This window comes from Raphanus sativus, chromosome 7 (assembly GCF_000801105.2).
Source record: "Raphanus sativus cultivar WK10039 chromosome 7, ASM80110v3, whole genome shotgun sequence".
Taxonomy (NCBI): Eukaryota; Viridiplantae; Streptophyta; class Magnoliopsida; order Brassicales; family Brassicaceae; genus Raphanus; species Raphanus sativus.
In genome coordinates this window covers 10,446,196-10,473,764 of record NC_079517.1, presented here as the reverse complement: position 1 = coordinate 10,473,764, position 27,569 = coordinate 10,446,196, and the positions used below count along the sequence as shown (strand labels likewise).

Here is a 27,569-nt window from a genome sequence, read left to right as displayed (position 1 = left end):
TATAATTATAACATATATTTTTAGATATATTTCGGATATCTTGAGGTACTCATTTGGTTCTCGGTTCGGGTCGCATTCGGGACCGGTTCTTCGGATATAGCAATTTAGAACTCATTCGGATATTTATCCCAGGTCTGATCGGGTTCGGGACCCTGATTTTCGAGTCGGTTTCGGGTTGGTTCTTCGGATCCGGATATTGTGCTCTGGGCTATACTTTTTTAAAATAAAGAACGATAAAGAAAAATAAAAAAGTTTAAGTCTTTTATAAAAAAACAAATATATAAAAATATGATATTTAGTAAATATTTGTCAATTTTTTTAAAAAAATAAAGGAAAATAAATCTGCGCTTTGAAAGCGCAGATCAAAATCTAGTTTCTGAACTTAAATTTACTTAATTCTTGTGGCTAATGGTGCGGTGAGTCATAAAGCTATAATATTTTAAGAATTTTCGGTTTAAAAAAAAATATTCTAAGAAATTTATAGCCACAAGAAAATTTAAACAACCACTTAAACAAAATACGAAAAAGTAGACCAAAACCTTTCTTTTAGGAAAAGAAACAGAAAGACACGTAACGGTTCAGGGTTAACCCTAAAATCCTAGATGTCGAACACTGACACCTTTCACAGAACATTATATTTTTCTTTTATGTCGAAACCAAAATAATAGATTCCGTGATTCTTTAAGAAAAGACATAATGCGTCAGTGTAACTATATATATGTGGCGTCATCATTAGGTGTTTGGAAAAATAATAGAAAAAATATGGGAACTTGGAACATTTCAGGTTTATGGTTTCATGCGAATTTCAGCTGCTATTCGTGATTTGTCTTTATACAGTTTCATCATCGAATGATTAGAAAAGTCCATTCCTTCCATATTTGAAAAAATAATGTTTTAGATTATTCACATATACTAAAAAAATACTTATTTTTATCCTACTACTTCTACTTTTAGTTAAGTTTAAAATTTATTTATTTCTCAATAAATTTTACTTATATTTTTACATTTAAATTTACGTTTTAGTTTTAATGTGAAAAAATATCTAAAACATCAATCTTTCGAATATAAAAATATAGAACATCAATATTTTATATTCTTAAATTTAAATTTATGTTTTAGTTTTCATATAAACATCAATCTTTAAAATGAAAATATATAAAACATAAATCTTTTAAAGTATATAAAGAGTATTATCTACCTTTTTTTAAAGTGTATCTACATATTTTCAAATTTTGACATAAATATAAAGGTATAGTCAGATTTGAGATTGTGGGGGTCTGAAACATTTCTTAAAAATTCTAAAAATTTTGGGCGCCAAGATCAATGTTCAGAAATTTATTCTTATACAAAAAGCCTTTAAAAATATTTAGAAGTCAAGACCAATGTTTCATTCGTCAGGACTTAGATCCGACCGTGTATAAAGAAAACGAAAAATGGAGAAAATAAAATACAATTAAACATAAACTCTTTTTAGGGTCATGGGCTAATCAATAGAAATTTTGATATATACAAAAGAAAAACAAGACATGATTCTATTTTTAAGCAAAATGAAAAAAAAAGACATTGTTCTATTTATCTCGACTAAACAAAACATGATAATTAAAACAATGGATGATAACTAGGTATATAAATAATTATCAGTTATTTTTTTGTCAAGACCAAGAAAGCTATTTTCCTAACAAGTTTTGGTGTTTAAATGTAAAATATGAATAAAAATCTCTATATGGTAGAAAACAAAAAGGAATTAGTAGAGCAAAAGTGGATGGAATAAGATCACTTTTTATTTCATATTTAAATGTATTACAGGGTCAATCCAAATTCTATTATATTATTAAAATTTACATTACAAATTTGTAAATAGCAACTGAAATCTTATTATTTTATGTCAAATATATTTAGCCTTTGAACATATAAAGAGTAATTTCTAATCCAAATTGTTTGAATATATTCACATGTTAGGTTTTAAATTTAATATGTATTATGACACGTGATCATATTTATATAAATAAATAAAAATTTGTTAAAATATCTATGTGACCTACGTTTACTATGTGCTCCATTATTCAAAAATACTAGAAAATATGTTTAAATTTATTTATGATTTTATAATTAAGTTTAAATTTTTTATATAAATATGATTATGTGCAATTTAAAATTTAAAATTAAAAAATCTTTCTATTTAATCAGTCTCATATTTGTTTACTATTATTTTTAGTAACTAAAATGCGCTAGTCCATTTAAATCCGCTTTGTGATAGTTTAAATATATTTATATTTAATAAAAATAACTCCAAAAACTGTAATCATAAAATTATAACAATAATTGAAGACATAATATAGTAAAACAAAATAACTATTAATTAATTTTAGTCAGTTATTTTTATCAAGTTAAATTGTATCAATATAGTTTTCATATTCTAATGTTAAAAATCTTCATTTTATAAATGAAGAATAATTAAAATTGTTTTCTATATTATTTATGTATTATTCATTTATTTTATATTTTATGTTGAAAGACATTAAAGGTATATTGATTTTCATTTTGTATGTATTGTTTTGACAAACGGTTTCATAAATAATAATTTCATATTAGAAAATTGATATGTAAATCTTCCAAAAAATATTATATTTAATATTTATGTTTTTGTCTATATTCAATCAGGATTATTTTATTAAAAAATTTAAGTATTAAATTATTTAATTATATTTATAATAAGACGATATGGAGAAAAGAGTTCAAACTTTGTATTTGGGAACATGTAGAATTTAAACTTTCATTTTATATGAAAATAGAACGAGGTCAAAATTCTTTACGTATGTAGTGATCTATGATATTTTTTGAGGAAATATATCGTCACCCCATCGAGATTTCAGTGTTGATCATGTTCTAACACTTAGAGGAAAAATGTCTAACATCTTAAAAAAGAAAGATAATAATTAATGGAAGAATATCCTTATTTAGGAGTTCTTAAAAATATAATTTTAAGATTTTCTCAAATATTCAGCTTTCATATAAATCTATTTTATAAATATAATATATTAGATAATTTTTTCTAAGGTATTTTATGTTGTTAACATTCATATGATATATATGCACGAGCGCACATATAAGTTATTAAATTTAAGTTGGATCTTTCATAAATTATATTAATATTTAGTTTGAAAAACATTTGAAAAGTCCATATCAATATATCTCAATGAGAAATTTTAACATGAATTTCTCAAATTCTATAAAGATTATTTAATTATAAAATTAATATAATTTGTATTCACACTTTAAAAAATTGAACTTTAGAAACCCTGAATAGTAATAATTAACAGTGGTTCAACACTCGACCATATTAGTTATTTATATTATTAAAATAGTAGTAAAAATATAAATTAACTCTAAGATTTATTACTTATTCACAAATCTATCTTACTGAAGTATTTAATAACTCTACATTTAGTAATATAGATTTTGTAATACCAAATGGTTAAATTTAGAAAAATTCTTATTTACTAAATAATATCCATTGCAATAATATATTTATATAGATCTGATATTATTAATATAGTTAATTCCAAACTGGTGTAGTAATGGTTTGACGAGTAAATAACTGTGGAAAAGCTTCATATATCGGAGATTGCCTGAATCTGTGATTTCAATTCCTGATTTCAATTATGTTTTCGATTAAATTTTAGACAATGTTTTGTGTGATAGTTTACAAAAAAAAAAAAAGCTTCATATAACGAACACGCTAGAACTGCAACATGAGATTGATGAGGACATTTAAAGAAAAAAATAAGAAGAAAAAAACAAGAAGATGGATAAAAATATCCTTAAGCGGCAATATAGAATGGTATATCCGACAGAACTTTGAGTTAAGCAGCCGTTCTTTCCCGCTCTTATTCCTTATAAAGCACCTCTTGAACATCTCTTCCTATAAATATATCTTCCTTACACAAACTCTTCATCAGTCTTTATAGTTAGTTCACTCTCACGAGTAATATGAACAACGACCAAGAAAGCGTTCAGTTTTGGTCCTCACTTCTCCACTCTGTTGCTTCTTCCGACCCTAAGGATGATCACTTACCCGAGATCAGTAGCCCGTTAATGGTGATGTCTACATCCATGGCTATAGATGTTTCACTTAAACCTCTTAATGCTCCTGGAGATGGACAAAAGGCTGGACCGCAAAAAGCTAAAGCCGAAACTGGAGATAAAAGCATTGATAAGGGTGGTCAGAGATCTGCTAAAAAGCAGATTCAGGTGGTAAGTTCGATTTCTTGGATATAAGCATGTGTATATGAGTTATGTCCTAACATGAACTTTATCTTATTAAATTTAAGAAAAAGAAAGAAGGTGAAAAAGAAGAAATGAAGAATCTTAGAGCATCTTTATTGCAATATTTCATCACATCTTATGAGAATATAATAAAAGAAAAAAAGAAAAAACTAATGAGAGATGTGTTTTTGGTTACTATGCAAGAAGTGTTTTGGTGAATTTTGTATTCATTAAATAAAATGTTTGTGTACTTTAATTAATATGTTTGTTTCTTTTTATGTTTTTCATTTCTATGTTTCATTTTTTTCATAATAAGTTAAAATTGTATATTGGGTATCTTTTTATTTTCAAATAAAAATTTAGTATTACTTTTTTATGTTTTCAATTTAAAAATTATTTTTAATGTTTTAAAAATTATTATATGTTTTAACATTATTAAATTATATAACTATTAAGATACAAGTTTTATATCCTCCCACTTATCCCACTACTAATTATTACTAAACTTCATCTTTTATATTACTTTATTAATTTTTCACATCTAAGCTATATCCCTTCATTTATTCCATTAAGGATGCTACTGAGAGTAAGAGATCACGTACTAATGAAGCTCGTAATGTTGCTGAGAAGGTGAGGACACTCTTTTGTTTGTCTATTTAAGGAAACAAGTTGCTCAACTTTTTACTTCTCAACAAGTTCTCAGTTACTTTCCTTGTCGTTGACAAGTACTTTTTGAATGAAGTATTCTTTGACAAAAAAAAAAATGCAGAGGAGACGCACCGATATAAAAACTAAAATTGAAAATCTGAAGCAGTTGACACCTAATTGCAAAAAGGTGCACACCATTTGCTTACCTCCTTTAGTTTCATCTCTGATTCTGTCGTTTTGAATACAAAGATTTGCGTTTTTCGTCAAAACATGTTGCTTGCAGAGTTGCAGGTAAAAAAAAAGCCAATAATTTTTACCAAAAAAAAAAAGCCAATATTTTTTTCTCTCATTTACGTTTAAATTTTTCAGTATACTTCTAATTGCTCTTTTTGGTGAAAATATTGTGTTCTTTTTTTCTCGTAATACGATAATTTTTTTTTTGACGAATCTTGTTAATACACTAAATTAACATGTAAAGTAAAAACATAATATAACTTAAAATAGAAAAAAGGTTGAGTTGATGTTACTTACGGTATTTGTTTTTAATTTGTTTTTTTATATATATAAATTTGTTTTTAATTTGTTATCCATATGAATCTGCAGAGAGACATAGCATCGACACTTGATTGTATCATAGATAATATACGCTGGATGAAGCATTATGTAGAAGTAAGTACCTCAATCATACTTTATATATATAGATATAGAGACATGTATACATCACGTTTAATCTTAGATCTTATAGTTAAGCAAAATAATAATAATAATAATAATAATAATAATAATAATAATAATAATAATAATAATAATAATAATAATAATAACAGAATTTAGTAATGTATACACATATATATATAGTTTTGTTTTTAAATTAGTTTTACAAAAAGTATGTTTCAGTTTCAGTTGGAATTAGTTTTGATCAATTTGTGCATAGTTGGTTTTGTTTTGGATCAATTTTTATCGTTTAATGGTTTGGTTGAGTTTCCTGTATCATTTTCCAATTTTTTTATAAAATTAAAGACAAATGAATGTCATATTTTTATACGTCGCATGAGACACAAGACACAGGTGACGAAACTTGCCATGACCAAACTACAAAATGTAACGATACAGAGTCAGAGCATGGGTCCCATGTTACCACTCGGAATGAAGATGGATTTTCCGGCACCATGGTTCCCTTTTATCCCTCCCAACTTGATCATGCCGCCCTTCAATGGTTTTACCCCAGGAGAAACTAGCTATGCCGGTGGTAATCGAAATATTGAACCTGCTGCCATCAAGGTTTAATATGTTTCCTTATTCATATGTTTTCTATATTTTATCGTTGGTGTTTTTTATTTATTACTTTTTTTTGTTCAAAATGGACAATTTATAGGGATTCAACAATCTGTTGAATTAACCACACTCGTCAAGATCTATGTGAGCTAGTGGTGTTTTTATACTTTGGACGTCTGGTTCTCAAGTTCGTTTATTCTATGTGTATGTTTATTGTCTAGTAGTTTAAAGTTGTTCTCCCACGTTTATAAGACTGTGGCGTTCTCTTTTGTTCGTCCGTCACAGTGTATTTATGTTGTGATAGTTCAATGTAAACATATGCCAAGTTTTATATTAAGTTGTTTACATGCAAAGTTTTTTGTTTGGCCTAATTGGAAGAACACAATCAAATTCCTCAATGATGATGAATCGCTTAGGATACCCAAGAATCACTATACTAGCAAGGAACTGTTAAAGATAAAACAGAATTTATTTATCTTTTGTTGTCTCTTTTCTTTGCTTGCACTCTCCAATAATCTGATTCAAGTTTCCTATATTGCTGATCTTCCTTTTGTTTCTCGTAACAACAGAGAAAAATACCTCCTAGAGCATACACACCTCACAATCGGATTGGGCTGGACTAATCACATGCGGCCTATGTATAAAATGTAACAAATTTTAACAAAATATTTTGTGTGGTCGACTCTCTACCTTCATTCTACTGTTCAGTCTAAGAGGCAGAATTTAATTATCGACATGAACGACTAGTTTTGTGTAGTCCTCTATTGAATTCCTCGTTCAATTTTTTTTTAACCAACTAACCACTGTTTTGTAAAGATTGGTGCAAGCTATTTCAATATTACGTACATAACCAAAAAGGCTATCTTCTACAACAATGTATTAACAAAACAATCATCTGATAACCAACAAATGTTAAAGTCTCAAGAAATAACCGACCACTTGCACATTATTCACTTTTTTACCAATACGCTATTTGGCAAATCCTTTGAATAGCTGTATCGATCTCTCTCTATGTATTATGTATTAGTACTGTTGAATTATATGTGTACGATTCTTTGGTCATTTAACCAGCTTGGAGGAAGACTTGTTGTTGGGTTTGCAGGCAGCAGACATGAGCTTCTCTTGGTCAGATAGTGAGTGGCGGAAGTGGCAACGGTGGCCGTAAGGACAGATATCACCAGCGAGAACCATTCTGCAAACCTCAGTCTTGTAACGAGGGTGGCGGATCACCGGGCGGAGTTCTTTAATACCGTGAGCGAACTGGCAGTGGTCACCATATGGGCATGTCCCTGTCTCTTGCCATTTGTTGCAAAGCTCTGTCTTTGTCATCCCTTGATTGTACACCTCCACTTCTATCTCCTCCTCCTCGTCTTCTTCTTTCTTCCCTCCTCGCACATATACCTTTCGCTGCATTTACATTCACCATTAATAAATCTTTAGTTCACATAAAGCAGAGGAATAGTGAACAGAGGATAGTGTAATTAAATATCATATATATGTAGCTCAGATTCGACATCTCTAAAGTGTCTCAGTGATTACCCCTATAGCCGAATTCGTTCCTGTATCGACTCTAACTAAAGCCTCCTCTTTACTCGTATAGTTCAAAGTTCAAACAAAGCAGAGTAGTAGGAGGACTCTGGTATCATCATATACGCAGCTCAGATCCAAGAGTTATGCAAAGTCTATAGTGTCTCAATACTTATTTCCCAAAACACAGACTCTAATGAAAGACTCTTCTCAGGTCATTCATCACTGTTACTCTTTAAATCGATCGGTAGTTCATACTTGAGAGAAAACAGAATGAATAAGTTGTTGTTTTGTTTCTTTCTCCTGCTCAAGAATCTAAACCTACAGTTGTTTAAACCAGAGATTCTTAAAACAACATCTTTAGTTCTTTACCAACACCAACATCTTTAGTTCTTAATCATATAGTAGTCTTTAATTGATTCCTATAATTAAACTCTCTCTCTCTCTCTCTCAAGATCATAGTAATCAAGAAAACAAAAAAAAGAAGAGAGATAGTTACCGTGGTAGTGATACGTTGTTGAGCACAAGTCCCAGGCTTAGGTATGGCTCCACGAGATTGAACAACGAAACCACCACCACCACCTCCTACGCTCGCCTTAGAGTAACCGCTTGATCTCACGGAGATGCTCTTGGGCAGAGAAGACCGGTTCACATCCTCATTCGTCGGACTCTCATCGCTGACGTCATCATCATCTCGTCGGTTCCGATCCCCCGCCGCGGCCGCCGGGGGGCTCCGATTCTCGTTATTCCCTCCGAGCGTCCGAAGCGGAGCCCTGTTGTAACGGTTGCGGAGGGAGGATCGGATGAGCTGGTCGATCTCTTTCTTGAGGAGGAGATTCAGCGAACGGAGCTCGGTGTTCTCCAGACGGAGAGCTTCCGCTTCGAGAGTCGCCTCGTGGAGGCGCGTGCAGCACAGTGCCTCTCGGTTCACCATGTCTTGGCGGCGCTGCTGCATAACGCTGCGAGTAGAGTAGTAGAGTTGGTCACGGGAGCGAGCGACGGCGCCATCGGCGGAGTTGTTTTCCATAGTTCGGCGGTGAGAATCGCGGCGGTTCTGTTACACAATCGAACCGGTAAAGAAAAAAGGAAATCAGATCTAGCTTACGAGGAGGATTATCAGATTCATAGGAAGAGAATCAAGATATCGAAAAGAAAATCTGAGAAATTTTTTTACCTGCAGAAGAGAAGAACCGAGAAAATGGAGAGAAACTGCCGAGAAAATGGAGAGGAAACTTTCTTGCTTGAGAGTTGAGAGAGAGAGAGAGATCAAGTTTCTTATATACACTGCGATAGGTTGGAGGGAAACTATGTGCAAGGATTTTCGCATTTATATTTATTGAATTAATTAAAGAAAAAAATGTATTGGTTGTTACAAGTAACTAACAGAAAGAATCTTACTAATCTATATTTACAGTTATACCAGAGGAAGTGATTTTAGTCAATGATTGGTTATGTAGTTGATTCAATTCAACTGATGATTAAAAGGACAATTGGATGTAAATAATAAGAGCAATGATAGTAGCTTCAATTACTAATAACCAGGTCCATTTATAGTTAGAGATTTATTTGTTTTCAACTAATTGCTTCATTTTGAAGATTATTTGGGGGATAAGATTTTGTTTTATACACAAAACTTGCAGAATAGTGGATTATTCATTATTATTTTCACATTTTAATTCGCTAATATATCAAACAAACGAACAAAAAAAAACTTAAAAAGGATTTTGCTTATTTATCACAACTATTTAGTAGTCTTGTCAACTTTCATCAAAACAACAATTATATGGTTTTGATTTAACATTACGGATAAAGTTAATTTCTGGTGAATTTGGTGTAAACCAGTGATTACAAATTGGATTGTGAAAGCAAAGGATTAACAAGATCTTAGCTTAACTTACAGTTGCATGCAAGAACTGAATCATGTAAAGTAGATGAGCAGCTAGATTAGTGTCTTATTATGTACAAAAGTATAGCGATGAATAAAGAGATGCAATCCAGTAGCTCTACACGTTTATCTTCTGTTTTTTTTAAGACCATACATACGTACTAAGCTTGTTTCTCCTCTCTGAATTCAGAAATAAATGCAACTTACATTATGACAAGATATGTTCTATACCATTAAAGGGAAGATAGTCTTCGTAAATACTTACGTTCTTGCTCTCTTCTTCTCCTTGAGCCTTGTTATGGCATTTTGACGTGCATTGTTAGAGAGAGGGGAGCAAAAGGAGATTACTTCCTCTGAGTGGTTGTGAGAGTAATGCGTTTTGCTGCTTCCTCCACCGTTGGATCTTGAGAATGAAAGAGGTGGGGAAGCTGGTTTGGGTGCAAATATGGAAGGTGAAGAAGAGACCTTAGGCTATAACAAGAAAACATAAGTTATATAATGAATGTTAATCAAAATAATACTCTAATAGTATATGAAAATTTTTTCAAACCTCACACGATTTGTAATTGTCTACTATTGGGTCTGGATCAGCTCCAAAAAGTTCTTCAAAGTTTCGGAAAGTGAGATCAATGTCAGGTATATGGAAGTCATCGTCATCACAAGCTGTATCTTCACAAACTCCAATGTCTTGTAGGTTTTGATACCACAACTGCAAAAAACAGAGCTAAATCATGTAACACAAAACTTGTGTATGGTTACTATTTTGAACCAAAACCTGATTGCTCTTATTAAATGGGCTTTTGCATTCCCATAAGGAATCACCAAGTGTGGAAGAGGAAGACAAGTGTGAAAAGTCAACAATCAGCTCTTTCCCGGTTTGCTGAAGATCGACTAAACGTTCTTCAGATTGCCTTGGAATCTCGAATGGAGATGGATCAGCATGTTCTGTCAAGGACAAGCCCTTATTCTCTTCCCTGAGTTGAAGCTTCTCCAATTCAAGAATCTGTTCCAAGACAAAACCACCTTCTCTTTGCACCTAAAAAAACATTAAAATCATCGGTACATCCCTTTAAAAAGCCTCAAAAATATGTGCAATAACAAGCATCAAACCTTAGGTTTAGCCATCGCAAAAGACTTCTCTAGCGAAACATCATTATCCATAACTCGAAAGCCCCACATAACCGCGAAATCTTTAGCAGAAGGACAGCCCGTATAACACCTCATATCGTGTCTAACATGCTTAGAGGAGACAACACCATGGATCTTGTCATTGCATCCATTACAAAGAAACATCTTGTGATCCAAACATCGAACAACACAAGGCTGAACCTTACAGAAACCGCATAAAAGCGTGCGTAAATGTCTCCCTGAGAGTGCATTAGCTGAATGAACCTTTGCATCACATGTCAGACACAGACTCGCAGCATCTGCTATACAATAAACCACGGCTCTATACGCTTTGCAAACCTCACATAATCGTTCCATCTCTCAACAATTATTTTTCTTTTTTTTTTACAGAAAAGCCTTTGGTTTCATGAAAATATCCATAAGTTATGACAAGATTCGTCCCTGTTTCATCAAAACATCAAATTTAATGCAAAACGTTAGATCAAAGATCGAACAAAGTTAAAAGGCGGAACAAACTTACCGGTAAGAGAAGAAGCGTAGAGTTATGTGAGAGATTCGTGACACAGCTTTTCTCTGTTTTAGAAACTTCCTATCTGATAAAAATCCGTGGGTTCGTTTTTTTTTCTTATTTGATTGTTATGATGACGTGGATAAGACACGTAGGTTTATGGTGGGACATACGAATTGGTGATTACGTTATCCATATGCACGTGAGAGATATGGGGAAGCCACGGACGTATGTTCCACTGTGACAGCCTCGACCCATCATCAATCTCTAAGCTTACCTTTTCCTAACCACTAACTGGATGCCATGTGTCAAAAAGACCAAACAGAATATTTACTTCATTACCGGATCAGCAGTTGACTCCGTCATCTGTTCTTAAAGGATTTTAAAAAGTGAATACACCAAATCTGAATTACTTTTTGGTTTTGATTTGGCATTGACACCATATGGATAAATCAATTTTTTTAATCCAGCTCGGTTTGATTCAATTCGGTTGAGATTGGGTTTCTTCGGTTTGGTTAGGATAATAATGGTTTGGTTTAGCTATATACAGAACACTTGTAAGAAACAAAATATGCCGAATCTAACCGATGAAAAAGAAGAATTCAGAAAACAAATGAGAAAAGGTCACAGATACAAGACCAATGTCTTTAGCAGAAATCCCTTCCACGTCCCATGTTGATGTACAAGCTCTGGTGAAGATGACCGGATTGACATTCCAGATTTGGCAGCAGACAAGCGTTCACTTCCGCTAAAAACCTTGAATACAGAGTCCACAATTAGATCCTGACTTGAGCTTCACCAAAAACATGATCACAACAAAAGATGAGGACATACTTGTGTATCATTTACCTGTTCTGTCATCTCTTTTTGGTGTGTACTTCAATCATATCACCGTCCTCCATCTCGAGGTTAGAAGGAGTGGTCGATGGATCAATCTTGTCACCGTCAAAAGTAAATACAAGATTTTGCGGGTCGAGCTTTACTTTGTCAGTATACATTTTGAAAACCCGTTCAAACTTCTCGTCCTACATGAATATGGTAACATACCCTATCAATATACCTTACAAGCTAAACTAAATCGAGAGAACAAAAGAGAGCATAGCATGTGTCTGTTGTGATGACTCATCGACAAGAACATGAAACTACTCTCTCTGTTCTTAGATGTAATAATCAAAGGCAAATAAGGTTTTGTTGATCCATAAACTAAGCATATAAGACCCTGAGACACTTCATGCTTTCCTAGAAGGATGATGTAACACCCAACACTTATGTCTACTTATTCACATACAAAGTTTAGATAGTAACCTTTTAACAGGTTGGCTAATAAGATGCAAGCGGAGAGAAAGTTAAACATACCGCAAACACCCGGAACTGCTTCTGTCCAGCTTTGTCCTGTATTGTAATAACAATCTTGGGCCTGTCATTAACAGGCGGACCTGGTGGTTCCTGAGCAGCAGCAGCTTCTGAAGATGGTTTGAGTGATACTTGAGCTTCTTTTTTAGCAGACTCCTCTGCTTCCTGCATCACATCTACTACATTCTTTGTGAATGACATGAGCTCCATCTTCTTCGATCTACATTATTTCATTCATTCAATTTTCACAACATAAGAACCAAAGTGGGGTTAACAAAGGGACTCTAGCTTTGGGGGAAGAAGAAAAAAAAAACAACCTTAAAGCTTTAATGGTGGAATCTTCACCAGACGCTTTGGTTTTATGGAAGACAACCTTTGGCGGTGGAAGCAACCAATCTTCATCACCCGCCACTTCAATCACTTTCACTTCTTCATCCTTCTTTACTACCTATTTTATATATTAAAGCAAATCAAACAAATCAAAAGAAGGAGTTACAGCTGAGTAAGAAAGTAAATAAATAAAATCATAAAAAGATGAATCATTACTGTGTGGGAAACTTTTGCTCTCTTCTTGACCGGAACCACCTCGGAGACATCAGAATCATCATCATCATCGTCTGCAAATATTTTTCAAAACAACAAGGAATCAGAAGGATTCAATCACTAATATAGGCAAAATCAATAAGTGAAACTCACCGTCAATGCAAACGAAATTCGACGGCTGAACACGATGGTAATCGAAGAGCGGCTCTAGATCTTCTCCTTCACCTCCCTGATCACACAGTAATCCGATTCATAAACAACAACACAAAAGCACCAGAAAAAGAGTGGATTAGGGTATCGTGAACCCAGAAAGTCTCACCATTGTAGCGGATTCTGTCTTTTTCTTCTTCTTTCTTACTCGCCTGTCTAATCAGAAACCCTAGATCGATGTGGAGCTTGTTGAGGAACGGGGACTCGAGTGATTTTGAATTTTTGAGAGATTGTTAAGAGGAATTGAAGAGGCGTCGGCCGATTAGATATACGCGCGTGTGGTTTACTCATTATACTTCTGGGCCTGTAGTTTTGGTCCATTAGTTTTAGCCTAGAATCAAATTGTGTACATTTTCAACCCAACCATATTTGCCACCATTATTTAGGCCCATTCGTTTTAGATTTGTCCTATCTATATCTCCTTTTTTTTTTTCTGTAACACGTCCCATGTATATCTCCGTTAGAGCATCTCCAAGAGCAACCTTATAACCTCAAATATAAGGTTTTGTATGCTCTAAGAGAAACCTCAAAACCTCAAATTATAAGGTTTTGTACAGTTAAACCTTATATTTGAGATTTCACTGTACAAAACCTTATATTTGAGGTTTCATATTTTTTTAGTCCTTATACTTGTATATCTTTTAATCATTTTAGTCCATACAGTTTTGTATCTTTATATATTTTTTATATATGTTCTTATAAATTTAATTTATACATATAAATTTAACTAAATATACAAATGTTTAAATAAAAAACAAAGCATAATATTTTATAATATTAAACAAATATTATACAATACAATATTACATCAAACAACTTAATACAAAATACAACTGAATAAAAATGCATAAAATAAAAGTACATAAACCAAATAAATATTACAATTATACTAATAATCTCGTAATCTACAAATAAAAAATAAAGAAGCTCATTTATCGCTTAGAAATGCGCTAATTGACCATATATGGGAACATTATGGAAATAATAACAATAATGAATAATAATGTATTTTAAGTCTTTTATTTATATGTAATTTGCTGTTAGAATGTTATATTTATTAATAAATATTGTTTATAATATTTTTGTTGTATGATTTTAGTTGTTATAAAAGTTTTATGCTTCTTTTTGATTCTTATCTAAAATAAGGACTACAATGTAAAAATATAAAACTTTTAAGGTTTTTTTTAAGGTTCACCATTGGAGAAGATCACCCACAAACCTCAAATATAAGGTTGCTTTTGGAGATGCTCTAAAGGCATGAGCACCGGTTTCGGTCAAGTTGATTCAGATTTTCGGATTTTTAATATAATATTCACAAGTCTCATTCAGGTTTTACTATATATCAGATCGGGTTCGGTTCGATCTTTTTCGGATTCGGTTCAGATCAGATGTAACCAATATTTAAAATCGTTCAAAAATATATTTTAAAATTTCAAAAATTAACAAATTGTTTTTTAAAATATAAAAATTATTCATAAATCTAATTAAAAATATTTAAATTATCTAAATTAACTAAAAGATAGTCAAAATAACAAATAAAACAAATTATAAAAATATTTTGAATACTATAAAATATCTTAATCACCTTAACATATATACAAAATTAACATATTTAACTAATTTCGAATTTCTTCGGATCCTAGTTCGGATTTCTGTTCGAATTATAACCAAATTCCAAAGTACTAATTAAGCTTATAAGTCTCGTTCAAATATTTTTGTATAATAGTTCGGATCCGGTCTCGGTTTTTAGGTAGGTGTTTCGGGTTGGGGTAAAAACACCCATGCTAATCTCCATAATAGAATTTTTCCATTAGTAAAGGAAATTGTAGAAGACTACATTTTGCTCTAAAAATAGAGGCAAAAATAATATTTCTCTACATTTTATTTTACTATAGAAGTGTAAATTATGAATATGAATGAGAAGTGGTTCAAAAGACAGCTCCTACACCAGGATAGGGCGTCCATTTTTCTTTCCATTCACGTATATATGAGACAATAGTGGATCAAGCAGATCGAGTGGTACAAGACGGATCTAACGGATTTAACGGTCTAAAATATATGTGTGAATGGTGAAAGTGGATAAAAAGCAGTCGAAACTACTGTACACATTTAAATTAATTTACATAAGGTTTATATTAATATTTATTTTCATAAATAATATCACATATTAGTAAATAATTTATGAGTGCAATAATCAAAATTATTTATAAAATGTTATATAAATTACTATATATAATTATCTTGAGATTTAAAAGTAAATATATTTTATAAGTTTTAAATAATTTATATGGATTTGTTACATTACTATTTATTTTTCATAAATCATAAATAAATATTATTTTCTAAAGTTTAGAAAGAAAGAAGTAAAAATAGGAGAGGGTCTATCCGGGTCTCTGGGTTCAAACCCCACCGGCCACACGGATATGAGTTATTGCTTTCGACTCATTTGAATGCCCAGGAGAGAGTCTATCCGTGGGTTGTACCTCCATCCGGGGGTTATGCTTGTGTCATCATTGATCCGGGTTTAACCTTTTTTTAGCAAAAAAAAAAAAAAGTAAAAACAGTAGTTCTACACAGTAGAAACACTCTAAATTTGCTGTATATTACTGTAGAAAGTGGTTCTGTCATTTTTGTTCATATAATTGAACTGCTATTGGTTCACTATTATTTTATTATTTAAAAAGACAGTTCTACATCAGCGTAAATTAATTTTTGAATGGAAACAAAGAAGTAGTTCTTCCACTTTTTGATTCACTCTGCCCACTCCCTAAATCACGTATATCAACTGTTCATAGCAGAACTTGATTTTCATTTGTAAAATTGAACCACTAGTGGTTCATTTATTTTTTATTATTAAAAAGATGGAACAGATTTTATAAAACTAAAGTTGGTGAATGGCAAATACACATGCGGTACATCCGCCAGATGGTAGAACCATCTTTTTACCGCTTTCCATTCATAGCCTCAATATTAAGGCTAACTAGATTTTGGATCCGCGCGTCCGCGCGGATGTATGTTTGGAAAGATTAAATGGTAAATAAAAATTTAGCGGCTTTCATATTTGTTGAATTTTGATATTGGTGTATTTTGTTTGGTTTGTTGAGTGTCTGATTATAAAGTATGATGTTATATAAATATCTACTTTTTAGTATGAAAATATTATTGTGTTTTTTTTTTAAATTCAAATTTATTATAACTTGTGTATGTAAGCTTAAATATTTTAAACTTTTAACTACAGGATTTTTTAAAAATTAAAAATTAATGTAAATGTACAAAAATAAAATTGTTTTAAAACTTATATTATGATAGCCCAAAATCCTAAAATAGGCCTGATTTCCTAATATTTTGAAAGGATTTTTTAATATGCCAAGCCCATTAAATTTTTTTGTCGGCGAAACTAACAGAAAAAAAATGGTTAAGAGTTGTTTTCCATAAACAATTAATTTTCTTCTTTCTTTTTTTTTTTGTTTCTGTCGGTCAACTAACCTATCTATCTCTCTCTTTCTTATCTCTTGTCGATGTTCTTGTAGAGAATTTTCAAAATCGTGAATCAAGAATCAAACTATACAATTCTTTTGTTTAATTTTCAACCGGGTGAAGAACGGCTGTTAATCTAAGGTTCTGTTGCTGTTAATATTTTAGTTTTAACTTATTTGAAAAAGAACAATATTTTTGTTTTAACGTGCGGGTCAAACCAAATATATTTTTAATTAACTTTTATATATTCCCTTAAAATTACCATGATTGAAATTATAAAGATCATATGTTTTTCTAAACTTGTGATCAATCATTTGGTTTGTAATGGGTTAGCTAGTTTATAAATCATAATCAACAATTCATCTATTTATATATTTACGATTTGTCATACATTTATTTGAATGGTTTTGAATAATAAAAGGTACGTGTGCTGCTGGTTTTAACATTAATTAGTTAGATTCTCCACCGAAGTGAATTTGTTGGTATAGGTTAATTATATTATCTTACCGTAGGAGTGGTATAACGATTTTTTTGTTATAGGAAATTAAAAAAAATGCAAAACTACTGTGTTTTAATAAATGACATAGGTTGGTAATTATTGTGAAAAATCTGGGTTACGTACAAATGTACTTCCCCTTTAATAGTTTAAGATAGTGGGAAATGTATAGTAGATGGTTCTCATACCTAGTGGAGGAACCACGTGAACATTCTCCATTCAATAAAATTGTTAATCTTGATACACTAAGTGGATGAGACAAAACGAACAGCAAAGCAATTTTTTTTATTGTGAACAAAATTGAAGAACGACTAGTGGAGCAAATTTTATTTGGTTATTGGAGTGTTTTAAGAGCAGTCTTTATATTATATATTACTTATTTTAAATTCTATAAAAACTAATATGTACTATAAATTCAACTAAGACCTAAATTCGTCTAATACCTGTTTTATTATTTAAACTAGATTCATTATCTAATTTTTTTTGGTCATTCATTAAACTAATAAAGAAAATAGATGACATATTTTATACTTCTCTAAAACCATTTTATATATTTTAATTTGATTTATAAATTTAATGATCTCTTATAATTTATTTTTAAACTTATAGTTTTACAATTTATGTGTTATTTAATATTAAAACTTCAAAATACTAAATTATTGTACCAGAAAATAAAAATATTTTAAATCATCCAAAGTTAGATATATTTTAATTTTAGAACTTAAAATATTAATATATATATAGAAAATAAGAAAATAATTTTTCTAAGAAGACTATTTTTTCACGTGGGTGATTCATTTAATAATAATATTAGAAAAAAATAGTCTTCTTAAAAAAATTATTTTCTTAACGTTTTGGTGTAGATTGTGGGTCTGCAGTTTCTCTTGCTGTCGTTGTCTCTTCTCCTCAATGATAGACTCAGATCATAAAATTCACGTTGAAACATGTTACATCAGAAAGAGATATAATAAAATAGGCAGTGAACCACCGGGCAAGGCATCCATCTATAAAAATTGTGATATTCGCATTTGGAGAAATCAGATTCTTGATACCTCATATAACTCACAAAAAATAATGAATGAGAAGGAAATCCCCCCGCAATTCAGGGAAGACAACTTAAGCGAAGAAACCAAGACTTTAATCTCTTCACTTCCTTCGTATAAAGATTCTTTAGGGAATCTGTACAACTACAGAGAATGTTGGTACTATCCAAACACTCTCCAAGGAGTCCTGAATTTCGAGAGAGGTTTCGAGCCTCAGAAAACAGACATAATCCTCGCTTCTTACCCTAAATCCGGCACCACTTGGCTCAAAGCTCTCACCATCGCTCTCTTTGAGAGACTGAAGAACCGTTCCTCTGATGATCTTCATCCTCTCCAATCCCATAATCCTCATGGCATAGTACCCGTCTTGGAGATCGGTCTGTATCTCAAAACCTCAACACCTGACCTGACCAGATTCTCAACTCCGAGGGTGTTCTCGACTCACATGCCATTTCATACGCTTCAGTTACCCCTCAAGGACACTCCTTGCAAGATCGTGTACGTGTGCAGGAACGTGAAGGACGTGTTGGTATCGCTATGGTATTTCAAGTGCGTTCAGCTTCAAAAAAAAGTTGACATGGAGCCTTTGTTTGAGTCATTATGCGAGGGAGTTGGCTCTTGTGGACCCATTTGGGAACATGTATTGAGCTATTGGAGAGGCTGCTTGGAAGATCCTAAGCAGGTTCTCTTCATGAGGTACGAGGAAATGAAGTCAGAGCCATGTGCTCAGGTTAAGAGACTTGCAGAGTTTTTGGGTTGTCCATTCACTGAGGAAGAAGAAGAAGAGGGTTCTGTGGACAAGATCTTGGAACTTTGTTCTCTGCGTAATCTGAGCGGTTTGGAGATCAACAAATCAGGAAAAAATTTAAACAATTTGCCTTACTCTGCTTTTTTCCGCAAAGGAGAAGTCGGTGACTTCAAGAATCATCTGACTCCTGAGATGGAAAACAAAATCGACATGATCATCCAGGAAAAATACAAAGGCTCCGGTTTGAAATTCTGAGTGTTGTGTCGATTTGTACTTTCCTGTAATGGATTCTGAGTGATTTGTGATTTATGCTTTCCTTTAATACATATGTACTATAAAAACAGCAATTTCATTACCGATGTGTGATTCGTTTTTTTTTTTTTGGTAATAAAAGTCGAAGAAGTCATGTCTTGCTCCTTCTTTTGATAATCAAGGTAGGAACCCGTTGTTAAAGTTACTCATAGTACTTCCCTCAGCAGGGCTGCTCAAATGGGAGGATAACGGTGCAATCGCTCTGGATCTATTCGGATGCTTCCCCATTGCGTAATACATACTTAAGGTTAAGGAGCTTGTTTTTATTAAGATACTAGATATGGACCCGGGCGATGCACGGATTTTATTTGATGTTTTAATTTCATGAAAAAATAAAAAGAATGAAAATATTTTTTCACATTAGTTCATTGATTTTCAGTATATATTGGTGACTTATTTTACTAACAATAATATATTTTCTTATAAAAATTTTAATTGGTATTTTTAGTTCAATAACCATGGTATTGTAAATAGTATATTGATATTTTTATTTTTATAAATACTTTGCTTTTAGTTATTTTAAAAAAAATAATTCTCTCTCACGAACATCTGACGATCTCAGATGTGTCGATATCAACAATGACTCATTATTTCGCTGAATCATTTCTTCTCTTTTAAATGACGCTTTAGAGCATTTCACACAAATTTAGGCTACTTATACAATACATACGTTAACCTTTTGTATATATACTTAATTTACTCTAGCCATTATTGGGACAAATCATGTTAGAGGTTAAAAGAAGTCAAATTTGGTAATTTGTTTCCTAGATTTTCGGAAACGTCTACTATATTGGAACAAAATAAAAATGCTAAAAAGACTTTTAAAAAAGAACGGAGGGAGTATTAATTGTAGTTAATGAAATATATAGAACTATGAACTCTCTATATTGTATATATTGTGTAAGACAAATTAATTAAAAAAATACAATTCAAAATATTAATGTTACACAACAAAGTTCAATATGTATTATCGATAGCCAGCTAAATATCAAATATATTGTTAAATAAAACATCAAATTTGTTTCTTTAACATTCATGGTATAACTTTAACCTATTTTCTGTATATCATATATTATTGAAAAAATTATAATTGTCATGCTACCGTACCGTACTTTGAAAAAAATCAACATCAATTTAATATGAAGATAAAGATATCTAGTTATTTCCTCAACATATGACACCTTAAAAGATATAACACACGAAGATGTAAAAGAACAGGCAAAAAAACTTGCATAAAATATTTTTCTAGTATTTCTTATTATGTTTGGTGTTAAAGTATGAGAAGAGACAAAATATGAAACAATTTAACCACATATATGGATGTAAATAATTATAGTTCCTTTTAGTTTATGATTTTTAAAATAAAAATTAGAGAGCTTAATTATGGATGTGAATAATTATAGTTGCTTTTGGGTTATGTTTTCTTAAAAAGAAAATTAACTATTTAAATAGGAAAATTGGTTATTCATAAAAATATTTGAAATAATTATTCTACAAATCTTTTTTGATTATGATTTGAAGAAAGACAAATTACTATTAAACACTCTTTTACAATTTTTTATGTTTACTATTTTAGAAAAGGACAATTAATATCAAATAATTACTATCAATTTTTTTTTAATTATAGTTTCTTTAGAAATTTAGAAAATGAAATTAGTATTAAAAAAATTTCTGACAAAATTATTTTGTTTTAAAAAATTAAAATAAAAGTACAGAAAAATATTATCAAATTATTTTAAAATTATTATTTTTAAAAACAATTTTTATTATCTTTTATATATTTTATTAATCATTTATATTTTAACACATGTCAAACTTTTATAAGGAAAATTATAATCAAATAACCTTTTACCGTCATCTTTTCTTTTAGATTTTAGAAAAGGAAAGTAAGTATTAAATAAGTTATTTTACAAATATTTTTTTCTTTAGGATTTTAAAAAGAAAATTTTCTAAAAAAGTTACTATCAAATAATTTTTTAAATTAATTTTTATTATTGAACAGTTTTGAAATTATTTTTTCAAAATTCATCTTTTTATATCTTTAGTATATATATTTTAATAATGGGATATTGTAACACATATCACAATATTTAAAAAGAAAATTACTATAAAAATAATAAAATTAGAGAGCTTAATCACGGATATGAATAATTATAGTTTCTTTTTGGTTGTGATTTTAAAAATAAAATTAACTATTTAAATAGGAATATTAGTTATTCATAAACAATATTTGAAATAATTATTCTAGAATTCCTTTTTTGATTAGGATTTGAAAAAAGGAAAATTACTATTAAACACTCTTTTACTACTTTTATGTTTAATATTTTAGAAAAGGACAATTACTATCAAATAATTACTCTCATTTTTTTATAATTATAGTTCCTTTAGAAATTTAGAAAACGAAATTAGTATTCAAAAATTATTTTGAAAAATATTATTTGTTTAAAAGTTTTGAAATAAAAAGTATATAAAATATTATCAATTAGAGAGCTTAATACGGATATGAATAATTATATATAGTTTCTTTTGGGTTATGATTTTAAAAATAAAATTAACTATTTAAATAGGAAAATTAGTTATTCATATACAATATTTGAAATAGTTATTCTACAAATCTTTTTTTCATTAGGATTTGAAAAAAAAGGAAATTACTATTAAACACTTGTTTACAACTTTTTATGTTTATTATTTTATAAAATTACAATTACTATCAAATAATTACTCTCAATTTTGTTTACAATTATAGTTTCTTTAGAAATTAGAAAACTAAATTAATTCAAAAATTATTTTGTTTAAAAGTTTTGAAATAAAAAGTATAGAAAATATCATCAAATAATTTTAAAAATCAATATTGTGACATGATATTTAAAAGTATCTCAAATAATTTATATTCAAATAGTAAAATTTAATTAATATTCGAATAGTCCGTTGTAGTTATCTTTTGTTTAGGATTTTAAAAATATAAAATTAATATTAGACAATATATATAATTATCTTTTCACAAAATTTGTTTTTGTTATTATATATATATATATATAGTTATGAGATAGATTAACACATGTCATAATTTTAAAGTTTCGATTGACACATGTTACAATCATGTTAATTAGTAACTTTGAGAAACCAAGCTTTACATAATAAAATTATTATTATCAAATATTTCTTGACAGTTTTTTTAATTCTATGCAGTTATCTTTTCTTCATGATTTCAATAAAGGAAATTAACATTAATCAATATTTTTTTACAATTTTTTTGGTTTAAGATTTTTTTAAAACATGTTACAATCTTACTTATATGTATTTTAACACATGTCGCAATCTTAAAAAATTTACTGACACGTGTCGCGATCGTGTTAATTAGTAACTTTGAAAACCAAGCTTTATATAATAAGATATGTAATTTTATGTTAAAACATATATATGATTTGAAAGGCCTAAATTTTTTTACATATATATCTATATTTGTTCTAAAGAATTATTAAAAATTTGAACAATTATTAGTTTTAATGGTCCAAAACTTTTTTTGCTATCCCTCAGTTTACTGTTTCGTTAATGGGTTTATTAGTCATAGAAATTTTCAAGTCAATCTTTCTTTTCTATATACTAGATTTTTAATTCGCGCCCAAATTTATTTAATAATTCATTTCAAATAATAATTTAATTAGGTTAAATATTTTGATATTAATTATCTATTTATTTGATGTATATGCTATTTGTATGTTTCGACATACTTTATGATATAATTTTTATCAATATTTTTTATTTACTTTTTTAGAGTTAGCATATATATCAAGATATCCTTTTTAGTTTTTTTTTTGTTTATCTTAGTTAAAGTTTACTCTATTATAATTTTGTAGAAATTTTAATATTTCAAACCATATTAAACTATGATTCTAGTTTGGCATATTTTTTATTTTTAAAATATTTTAATAGCATATAGTTCTTCTCGTAGAAAAAGATTGTAGATATAACTTGTTTTTAACTCTTTTATATTAAGTTTTCAATAAGAAAGTACAAATACCAATCTAACTTTTAAGATAATTTAACATTTTAAAATTTTATCTTTTTGTATTATTGTATTGATTTTTATTTTTAAATACATGAATATTTGAAAGTTTTTTTTAACAGAGACTTGATTTATTTTTAAACGTTGTTCTTTTTGGTTAGTTAAAGTTTTATGTTGGATTTCAAGTTTTTGGTTTATATATCAATTTAATTATTTTAACAAAATTATTTTTAATTTATTCATTTTCATTTTATTTTGAGAGAAATAAGTTTTTGATTTTTTTATTCAAAATATTAAATTAAGATGCTGATTTGGTATATTATCAATGTTATTTTTAAATTCTATATGAATACATTAAAACTTTAATAGATTCTTTATTATTTGAAATTCTTGTTAGTTTAAATTAATTTTTATTAATTAATTTATGGTATCTTTCGAAGATTTAGTTTATATATCATATAATATGTTGACATTCTATGAAATGAACTTATATATAGTATATTTTATTTGTTAATATTTTCAATAGCATATAACATAATCTTAAAAAATTGCGTCAGCGTATGTATAGTAAATTTTATTTATTATTTTCAATAACATATAACCTGAAATTTTAAAATTATATGGTTATAACTATTTGAAAGTCTTCCCATTTCTATGAAAGAGTATCCAGCTGCTGGTGATTTCACTATTAAAATGGTTCTGCTAGATTCAAACTTAAGTTATTTGTAAAATCGTATTCTATTTATTGTGTTCGTCATAGTTTATGGTTATGTGTTGCCATAAATTCATGTACAGCATCTATTGATTTAATATATAGGGTGAAATACAGGGTGCCAGAAGTCCGACGCCTATCTGATCAAACATTTTTGACGTGGTTAGAGCATCCTTATTGGGAGTTTTTAAAAAAAGTTCACAAAATTTCCCAGACAAAAAATATTAAAATAACCTCACCAACTTGAACTTGTGTCCGAAGAGTTCTTTCCGGTGAACTCGATTCATAACTATTTTGCGGGCCCCACAACACGTGGTAACCCGCATTTAGTTCGATTATTATTTTTTTTTTTTAAAGAAATACCAAACGAAAAAATACATTTTCTGAACCTCCATACAAGTTCACTAATGGGCATGTTTTTAGACCCTTTTCCGTTCAAGTTACTTTTCGTGAAACACGTAAGTTAACTTCAAAACGACAAATGGGACAAGTATTATGAATATTAAACAAAAACTCAATGCAGCTTAGATGGTACAAATTCAAACATTTCAGCTCTTATCCCTCCTCTCCAACTTCAGACTCGTCCTTGCATATCTTGCACAAAATCTTCTCTTTAGCCCAATTTTCTTCCGTGATTGTCACCAGTCTTTACAGCCTCCCTGGCGGATAAAAAGGCCCGTGGTGGACCGACCCGTTCGTTAGACATGACATCAATAAATTAGGCCTGGACATTTTATCCGGACCCGAAAATTCGAACCGGAACTGACCCGAAAATATGGGTTCGGATCCGGATTCGGGTCCGGGTTCGGATCCATGTTAAATACATATTCGGTTCCTTTTCTTCTGGATCCGTGGATCTCAGTCGGGTCCTGTTTCTCCTGAGACCCGATCGGGTACTCGAAGTATCCTAAAGTTATTGTATATATTAGGTATATTTAGGTAATTGGGTGTATTTTTGGTATTCAGATATCTTTTAAAATATTTCGGGTTCAGGTATTTGGGTATAATTTCAGATTTTGAGTAAAATTTTGGATTTCCAGAAAATATAATCCGGGTAAAATTTCGGGTATCTTTTGTGTGTTTCGGGTCTGATTTTGGGTAAATTTTCAAGTATTTTTGGGTATATGAATATTTTCTCAGGTATTTTTGCGGTTCTTCGGGTATTTTTTGGGTTTTCAGATATTTTCGAGTTTTTGGGTCTAACTTGGGTACTTCGGGTTCTTTTCGGATTCTAAATACTCGAATCCGAACAGACCCGGAAATTACGGATACTTTACGGGTATTAAAATTATAGATCCGAATTTATCCGGACCGGATAAGACCCAACCCAAACCCGACCTGGAAATTTTTAAATACCTATATGGGTCTAAATATTTAGAACCCGAAAGATCCAAACCCGACAAGACCCGACCCGAACTTGACCCGAAGAACCGGATGCCAAAGCCTACAATAAATTCTTCGGTATTAACCAGTTCATGATCGGTGTCAGTATCGGTATTGATTTCCCAATAAGGCCTCATAATGTCAAGATCGTGAATATTGATCTCTCTAGAACATAAAGGGCCATATAGACCATTGTTTCGGGGCTGACTGTACAGCTACAATTACGGTAATAGAAGTAAGAGCACCCGCAATGGTGGGTCTCAAGAGGAGTCCTTAAAATTAGTATTTTTGAATTTTTAATTATTATTCTTTTTTCAAATTAAAAAAAATATATATATATATATATCAATCGCGGAACGACACGTGTTAAGGATTTCCTAAGGACTGATCTTTATTTAAGAATTTTAAAGATCGAATACTTAACTTTTGATGGGACCTACCGATTATTTAATTATTTTGTTCTTAAAGACTTTCCCTTAAAGACTTCCGTTGCGGGTGCTCTAATGGAACGTTCTTGTTTCATTCACAATAACTCTTGGACGATACTCAGATGTCATGTCTAAAGTTTAGTCTGCTTGTGGATTAGAGTATAACAAATGTAATTTATACCTACATACGTGTAATGTTTTAAACACGAGGCAAGATGAAGCTTGTGCGAGTGAGTTATGCATTTATGTCTGTAGGAGGAATGGTGTCGTACGGCCTCTGCTTTTATTAACTAGCGAAACTTTGGTTATTTGTCTTGTACGAATCACATTAAAAAGATGCTTGGAGAATCAATTATTATGATAATAAAGGTGTAGGTTTAGCAAAGAGGGGAGTTAGTGGAGTGGCCCATTATTTAACATAATTTAGTCTTTTGTTGACCTTTAATAAACTATGCATGAGCATTTCATACAAAAGCTTGTAGTGTTACATATTGTTGAGCGTCAATTATTTCATGCATGAATTAGTATGGAAGGTACATGATTGCTTTAACCTTCGCCGTTGATTTCTTATCCAGCTTTAAAGAATCTCATCTTTATTTCTACTCACGAACACAATTCTAATAACAAACATCAATCTGTGTTATGCCTTCAAATACACTGTATACACCGTTTAAGTATGAGTTATCACTTTTGTTCTCTGACACTTTTACACTGAAGTATATTCTGGATTTTCTGAGCAGATGATCATAAACCAAAATTCAAACTAATTTTCGAAGTATTTTGAAAATCGAATGTCATTTAAACACTTACAATAAATCAAACAAAATCTTCAATTATTTATAGTCATGGCTGGTGAAATTCGATATTTAACATTGATCCACAGGGGGAATCTTCACTAAACACCACTTGGTTACTTTGAGGTTTTTTATGTATATGTAAGCTATACATAACCATGAGTAATTACAGAAAATTAGCTAAAGGCTCGGTTGAGGATCGATATAGAGATGACAGTTATGATGCAATAGTTTTGTAGATATGGCAATTAGATTATTATAATATTATTCTTCAAATCAAATAAGATTACCAACCAAAACTTTGGATCTTTCGAGTTAAAAAATTGGACAAATAATTAGGAACAAGTTAAGGTCTTCGGGGTGGGACGGAAGAAACGAAAACAATTAAAAAAAAAATCAAAACGATGACAATAATATATGTTCATTACCAAGATGCTGACTTGCTGAGCAGCTTTTGTTGAGGGTGATAACAACTAACAATTTTTTTTTCATTTTTGGTTGTTAATTAATAACATGAAATTTTAAATCAGTCTTCAACCTGTCGAAGCTTCAAGTTCGTAAAACTCCCAAAAATGTAAAAGGCATGGATTTTTAATTATAAAAGCACAATATACCTTCTTGACACGTCTTTCACTTGACCAAAATTTATCTCTTTACGTGTGGTGTTTTTCTTTCTTTAATTAGTTGAGAGTCATAGCATATAAATGCTGTGAACAGAGCAGGTGCAATATGCAGGCCCGGTTCTTGGCTCATTGTGTTTTAATATAACTAACATCTTTTAGAGCCCAAAGTTTAACAAAAGTTGAAAATTTAATATTATATATGCA

General features: G+C 30.3%; 5 protein-coding genes and 1 long non-coding RNA gene across 8 annotated transcripts; 3 read left to right on the top strand and 3 right to left on the bottom strand.

Annotated features, from left to right (window-relative positions):
• The first annotated feature begins 3,990 nt into the window (after positions 1-3,990).
• Positions 3,991-4,926, top strand: LOC130498005 (uncharacterized). The gene is made up of 2 exons (XM_056991333.1): positions 3,991-4,254; positions 4,840-4,926. The coding sequence occupies exons 1-2, from the start codon at positions 3,991-3,993 to the stop codon at positions 4,924-4,926; spliced, it is 351 nt and encodes a 116-aa protein (XP_056847313.1).
• Positions 4,927-5,857: 931 nt separating this feature from the next.
• Positions 5,858-6,504, top strand: LOC130497669 (uncharacterized). Its single transcript, XR_008936678.1, has 2 exons — positions 5,858-6,195; positions 6,290-6,504. It is a non-coding gene; the product is annotated as an uncharacterized LOC130497669 (long non-coding RNA).
• A 549-nt stretch (positions 6,505-7,053) lies between these two features.
• LOC108816316 (zinc finger CCCH domain-containing protein 15) lies at positions 7,054-9,391 on the bottom strand. Its single transcript, XM_018588896.2, has 3 exons — positions 8,891-9,391; positions 8,216-8,770; positions 7,054-7,596 (listed from the first exon to the last, which is right to left on the bottom strand). The coding sequence occupies exons 1-3, from the start codon at positions 9,041-9,043 to the stop codon at positions 7,249-7,251; spliced, it is 1,056 nt and encodes a 351-aa protein (XP_018444398.1). The 5' UTR covers positions 9,044-9,391; the 3' UTR covers positions 7,054-7,248.
• A 132-nt stretch (positions 9,392-9,523) lies between these two features.
• On the bottom strand, positions 9,524-11,389 carry LOC108816763 (putative zinc finger protein At1g68190). 2 transcript variants are annotated; one of them, XM_056991062.1, is made up of 6 exons: positions 11,250-11,389; positions 10,712-11,170; positions 10,377-10,637; positions 10,152-10,310; positions 9,867-10,066; positions 9,524-9,781 (listed from the first exon to the last, which is right to left on the bottom strand). In XM_056991062.1, exons 2-6 carry the CDS (start codon positions 11,084-11,086, stop codon positions 9,763-9,765), a joined length of 1,014 nt encoding a protein of 337 aa, XP_056847042.1. In that variant the 5' UTR covers positions 11,087-11,170; positions 11,250-11,389; the 3' UTR covers positions 9,524-9,762. The 2 variants fall into 2 exon arrangements, with proteins under 2 accessions (XP_056847042.1, XP_018444832.1); XM_018589330.2 differs by having other exon boundaries at positions 9,867-10,072; positions 11,250-11,388.
• Positions 11,390-11,792: 403 nt separating this feature from the next.
• Positions 11,793-13,592, bottom strand: LOC108815889 (uncharacterized). Of its 2 annotated transcripts, none has more exons than XM_018588420.2 (7): positions 13,453-13,592; positions 13,287-13,362; positions 13,137-13,207; positions 12,908-13,038; positions 12,594-12,810; positions 12,072-12,262; positions 11,793-11,993 (listed from the first exon to the last, which is right to left on the bottom strand). In XM_018588420.2, exons 1-6 carry the CDS (start codon positions 13,453-13,455, stop codon positions 12,095-12,097), a joined length of 666 nt encoding a protein of 221 aa, XP_018443922.1. In that variant the 5' UTR covers positions 13,456-13,592; the 3' UTR covers positions 11,793-11,993; positions 12,072-12,094. The 2 variants fall into 2 exon arrangements, with proteins under 2 accessions (XP_018443922.1, XP_018443921.1); XM_018588419.2 differs by having other exon boundaries at positions 12,087-12,262.
• Positions 13,593-18,315: 4,723 nt separating this feature from the next.
• On the top strand, positions 18,316-19,519 carry LOC108816193 (cytosolic sulfotransferase 1-like). Its single transcript, XM_018588763.2, has one exon. The coding sequence runs from the start codon at positions 18,391-18,393 to the stop codon at positions 19,360-19,362; it is 972 nt and encodes a 323-aa protein (XP_018444265.1). The 5' UTR covers positions 18,316-18,390; the 3' UTR covers positions 19,363-19,519.
• Positions 19,520-27,569: the final 8,050 nt, after the last annotated feature.